This window comes from Vigna unguiculata, chromosome 9, assembly GCF_037176805.1.
Source record: "Vigna unguiculata cultivar grain cowpea cultivar isolate G323 ecotype 2 chromosome 9, ASM3717680v1, whole genome shotgun sequence".
In the NCBI taxonomy this organism is placed as follows: Eukaryota; Viridiplantae; Streptophyta; class Magnoliopsida; order Fabales; family Fabaceae; genus Vigna; species Vigna unguiculata.
Genome location: NC_140800.1, coordinates 7,723,790 through 7,729,832, shown reverse-complemented (window position 1 = coordinate 7,729,832; position 6,043 = coordinate 7,723,790). Strand labels below are relative to the sequence as shown.

Here is a 6,043-nt window from a genome sequence, read left to right as displayed (position 1 = left end):
TGACATTTGTAACATCCTGGTCGGATATTACGAATATAATTAATAAAATAAAGAAATAAAAGTAAAACCTCATTTTTTAAAAACTCATTTCCCAAAAACGCGAGAAAATTTAAAACCTTTATTACATCGAAAATGATCTAAAATCCATAATGTATAAAGTCGAATAAAATATTAAAGTTGGCCACGTAAGTGTTTACAAAATTATTCAAAACCATAACAGAAAATAAAATTAAACTCCATAAAACTTTTCCCAGCTAGCCCCTCTTCGATGCTATGCCTCACTAGATCCACCTGCAACATCATCTGCTCACGTGTAATGCAATACACGATCATCGCAAACACAAGCAGATAGGATGAGCTAACAATATAAAACATATACATACATATATACATACATACATACAGTTCAAATATGTGCACACACATCAAAGGAACTCTTATCCTTTAATTCCACACAACATGGACACCACCATGTCATCCATGCTTTACGTCTTTAGATGAATACCTCAAGATGTCTTGCTGCCACACCTACAAGTCACAACTTGTAGAACACGTGCGGGAAACCTGCTATACACCACACTTTGTAATGCTAGGTGGAGTTCCCAATACTTACATAGTTTGTAAGTCTCAAGACTACCAAATTCGTCAGCTAAATAATGAGGAGGACAATCTATCTAGACTCATCCGTATGAACCACAACTCGCACACTCACACCGGCAACACTCGCCAACCCGAGCCACAACTCAAGAGTTTCTCATGTTCATCTGCCATCATGAGCCATAACTCAAGAGATGTCATTATGAGCCACAACTCTAGGAATGCCATGTGTTTAACCCCTATTCTGAGCCACAACTCAAGGGATACGTTTCGAGCCATAACTGAAGGAACACTCCAGCTACCGCACCTTTATATGTATCACCAAAGCCTTGTAGACCATGCACATCAAAAGCAACAAGCCCTCTACCTTTGCGTTATCGCCTAGCACTACTCCTGAGCCGTCAGGTGAAATTCACTTCTAGACTGCCTGGCGGACACTACAAACCGTCAGGCGCCAAGCGCCTCTGAAGCCTCTAATCTTGCATTTATTGCCTGGTAGAATGAGCCTTGCCGCCAAGTGCCACACGCTCCCAAAGCCACTGAATTTGTAGCTATCGCATGGTGATCCAATGCTTGCCGCTAGGCGCTACACCAGTATAGCGAGTTGTACTGATTCTTCACAACCTACAAAGTTTCTTCCACACCTTTGTCTTCCTCAACTCTTACCAAAGATTTAGATACTATGCTAACTATGGCCAACACTGTTTTCAACCCTCATGTCCTATCCCATATGCATTCCATTAGCTTTAGGTTGTCCCAAGGATAAAAGGTCATGCATTCATACTTATCAATTCCACTAACCATTATTGTACTATTCCTCTAACCCTTAATACAAACCTCCTTTGTCATTATGAATTTATTCTTTTAAATCCCTTGCCACCTTATATTACCCTTAGGCACATTGATTACACTCAATAGCCATCCCAATGCCTAAGTCCTTTTTTTTTCACAACCAACCTCATTTACAATATAGATTAGAAATACACAGTATTATTTTTACTACTAAGACACCTCCAATCACAACTTAACCCATAATTTAAGTCATGTTAATATTCATTCCTTTATCTCACTAGATCATTCGCCAAAGTTCATAGTTCTCTCACATAAAGACAATTTCGCCTCACCAAAAGTCCAATCCATGCGTCTGCCCTCCCAACAACATAGTGCAGAAATCACTGTGCTGGCGCCTGGCGGTAAGCAACATATCGCCAGGCGGTGCATAGGATCCTGGCTACTACTCAGAATTTCCTGCACCTGCGAGGTTCCAATAATTCCCAAACTTCATCTCTTTACCTGTTCTCACAACCCTGCCACATATCACACTTACAACTTGTACAATTTCTCGGCCCAAAGCATTTTAGTAACATTTCCACTTCACTTAATCTACTGTTAATCTCAAATAATTAAAGCCCCCAAATTCCTAACCCTAGAGCACTTTTCATCCAATACCCTCCAAATAACTCCGATCATAGTGTATTTCAACAATTAACGACATCTAATCATCAACCAAAGCATAAAAGTCATGCTTCTTCGATTAGAACCAGTCCAGAACATAGAAAACCTAAGAATCGAGCCAAAACTGCCCACGTCGCCTGACGGTTGTTCATCATCACTAGGCAGTTCATCCAAAAACCCAAAAATTTGGGTTGAACAGAGTGCGTCGCCCGACACACCGTTCATGCCGCTAGGCGTTTTCTGGTAGAAATCCATAAAATAGACAAAACTGTATGTGTCGCCTAACAGCTTTGAATGAGCCGCCAAGCGATTTCTGAAAATTTTCCAAAAATCCAGAAACTCAAAATTTTTGACAAAAATAAAATAAAATAATGCACTTGACACTTCCAGAAACTCGGAAATGTATTCCCTAGGCTACCCTATGTCTTTCTCTATCTTACTCTAAATTCAATTGATTAATCACATTGGCTGCCCCTCTACTAGCTAGGGTTTCTACCACTTCACATTCATGCCAAACATTGAATTTGGGTCTACCAAGGTTAGAACCCATAACCATGCCATTGTCAAGTTAATGCACATCCATTCAACCAATTCATGTTTCGTGATAATTCCTAAAATTCTAGGACCATATTATCACTCATCATGATCAAGCAATTATTAAAACAATAATCAATTAAATAACACACAATTGGCATGCTCAAGACTCGAACCCAAATCCTTTCAACACAATCAAGTACTCTCAACCATTTGAGCCAATACTTTTCCACATCATAACAATTAACATTAATTGCCATAAAGGCTCCTACTACCTGCATTTATTATTTATTTATTTATTTAATTTCCTCGGGTTTTACAACATCTATGATTTATTGACCTTGTTCCAAAACAGAAACAATCATCAAGATGACTGATTGGGTTGGCTTCTAGGGTCATGTATTGCATTTGTGGTGTTGTATTGTTGATTTATGAGTTTTGTCAGTTTTTCAGTTGGTTGTTTTTAAAATTTAGCATGTTAATTGTATCAAGTTTCATTTATTTTTTTTGTTATCATTTCTGCACCTATGTATCGTGGCATTTTATTAATGAAATGGTTTGCTCTTAATCTCATTCTTAATTTCTTTAATTACATTTGATGAATCTAAAGGGGAGAAGAATTAAGAAAATGAAGAATTAAGGAATTAAAAAGAATTAATGAACCAAAATTCTAACACATACTACACATACTAGTGAGAGGGGGAGCATGTGCATTTGTGTGTTTGTTATCTTGTGTGCACTACTTTGGAATATTTTTTCAGATTCACAAGCTTGACAGTCAATGGAAGATGTTGCTTAATCAATTCAATGGAGATGGACTTTATCAAATCAGGGAGAGATTGTTAGCACTAATGATTTGATGCTTGAAGATTTGATAAAGAGTTGTAACAGTTGCTATTTTGAGCGCAAAATCACTCTAAACTTTTGGAAAAATTCTCTCTCTAGATCACATAGATGTGCAGTTGTTCGTGAAGAATCTTTGATTTTCTCGGAGTACCTTTTGCTTGGTTTAGAGACTTGGAGAAAGAGGTTTGGTTGGCTAGGGAGAACGATCATCCAGGTTTGATCTTTCTCAAGTTTCTGGGTGTTGCTTAGTGATTTTCCAAATCTGAAAGTGGGATCTTGCTACGCTTGTTGAGGCTCTTGTGGGATTCAAGATTCTTGGTATTTGTTTTGCATATTTTAGAAGTGTAATAATGTGGAATTGTGTAAATCTTTTGAAAAAGTACAAGTCAGACTAGGGTTGTCTTGATAAACTAGATGTAACTCAGTTTTGAATGAACCAGTACAAAAATTTGTGTGCTCGTGTTCGAATCTTTCTTGACTTTTGATATAAAGTTTCAAAAAATCTAATCTTAGTAATCTTTTGTATGGTTCTTGTATGGTTCTTGAATGATTTGACAGAATCTGAGGCTGTATTTCTATTTGTTGTTGTCTGTGATCAATCTTATAAGTTGCTAAAACCGTTTTAGGGTTGATCATGAAATTCGTATTTTTGCAGTATCTTTTATTATTTCAATCAACTATCCATGTATTTTAATTTGTTGAAATATAATGGTTTTTCATGTTGACTCTCTCCTTACTGAAATTAGTTTCATTTCTACAAATATCACTATTTTAAACTAACGTTCCCCAGATAAAATTATTTAAATATTTTTACTTTAACTTTATTTTTTTGGAAATTCTAGGCAGACCATTCAAACAAATGAGTATAAAATTGGGGAAATGTTTATGTAGGGGTGGGTGGTGAGAGGGAGAGTAAAAAAACAAAAGAGACAAATTTATATTATATTTTTGAAGCCCTATATAACCATGTCTTCGCATTGACTTGATCTGGTATCTTACCCAACAACTTGTTAGATTATTAAAATATGACAACCTAGCCAACTCTTCCATGTAGTTTCTCCATTAATAATTCGAGGCTACCCTCTCTATCCTCTCTATATATTCAACGCAGATAGAAGCCACTTCCAAGCCATTCTTATAATTCTCAACAACAGATTCATCAACCAATCAGGGACGATCTGATAACACAGCTCAAGAACAATGGCTCGGTTCCTTAACACGCTGATTCTTGTAGCAATTGCAGTTTCTGCAACAATTCCAAAAGCCACAGAAGCTGCAGAACACACAGTAGGTGACAGCACTGGTTGGACAAGTGCTCCCACCGGTGGCGCTTCATTCTACTCCGATTGGGCTTCCTCTATCACATTCAGAGAGGGCGACATCCTAGGTCAGTTCTACTATATCATCGTATATGGTTCAGATTCTAAGTCTGAATCTAAGTTGAAAACAAAAACTACCTATTTTGTCTTTAAGGTTTTTGAGTTGCTTAAATTATGATGTTTGTTTAATGCAGTGTTCAGATTCAGCTCAGGCCACACCGTGGCAGAGCTTAACGACAAGGCAAGCTTTGACAGTTGCAGCGTGGATCAAAATCAGGAAGTGTTGAGCACATCACCTGCTAGAATCACTCTCAATCGTACTGGGGAGTTCTATTTTGCATGCACCATCCAAGGCCATTGCAGCAGTGGCCAAAAACTCAGCGTCAACGTCATTGCCTCTTCATCTTCACCCTCATCACCACCTGCTTCTGGAACCACTCCAACCCCACCTTCCGCCGGAGCAGCACCATCACCTGAATCAACCCCCACCGAGCCAGGCTCAACTCCACCACCACCACCATCACCGGGCTCCGCCACCTCCATAGTCGCAACCTTCTCTCTTCTTCTCACAACCCTTTTAGTCAACTCATTGTTCTTCTAGACTTTTCTTCTTCTTCTTCTGCATTATTTGTGTTATAGTCCATTTTATTATGCGGGGTGGTTTCAATTTCTGTGTTTGATTTTACACACTTCAGTGACGGATATACGTGTAGGGTGATTTCATTATTCGTCGTGATTGTATTTTTGTAGAGTGATGAAATAAATTTGATCCATAGTTCTATGGGATTGTGAATTTGTTTGGCTATGCATAGATGAATAATTGTCCCATCGTGGACTATTTCTACATTATTCCTGTTAATTTATATAATATCTATCATTAATTTATATGTAAAGTCCTAATTTTCCGCTTATGAGTTTTTTAAAACCAATCTTGGAATCTTAAATGTTCTGCCAAATGTACAACAATTAAGTAATGTAATTTCAATCTGTTGACTATGAATTATTAAGAGCAACGGTTGAGACCAAGGCCAATAAGGTAGGAGGCGGAAAAAATAAACAATTAATCTCGAGTTTTAGTTATTATACGTTATTATTGTTAGAGCTATTAAAATCGGTAATTCGACCCAATCTGACTTGACCCATCACAGATTGATCATTTAATGAATTAATATAATCCGATTCACTTTTTAGCGAGTCAAAAAATTTTAAATCCGGTCTGGCCCACCATAGGTTGGCGGGTTAAACGGACTCGGATTCACTCAATTAAAAAATACAATTTTTTTATTTTTTTC

General features: G+C 37.5%; 1 protein-coding gene across 1 annotated transcript; it reads left to right on the top strand.

The window, feature by feature from the left end:
* Positions 1 to 4,541: 4,541 nt before the first annotated feature.
* Positions 4,542 to 5,544, top strand: LOC114162693 (cucumber peeling cupredoxin-like). The gene is made up of 2 exons (XM_028046650.2): positions 4,542 to 4,819; positions 4,946 to 5,544. Exons 1-2 carry the CDS (start codon positions 4,633 to 4,635, stop codon positions 5,350 to 5,352), a joined length of 594 nt encoding a protein of 197 aa, XP_027902451.1. The 5' UTR covers positions 4,542 to 4,632; the 3' UTR covers positions 5,353 to 5,544.
* The last annotated feature ends 499 nt before the right edge of the window (positions 5,545 to 6,043 follow it).

Excerpts from the sequence above, each read along its gene's own strand:
- LOC114162693 (XM_028046650.2), top strand. The coding sequence starts at position 4,633 with ATGGCTCGGTTCCTTAACACGCTGATTCTTGTAGCAATTGCAGTTTCT. Across the intron at positions 4,820-4,945 it reads CAGAGAGGGCGACATCCTAG|TGTTCAGATTCAGCTCAGGC; the intron begins GTCAGTTCTACT and ends TGTTTAATGCAG.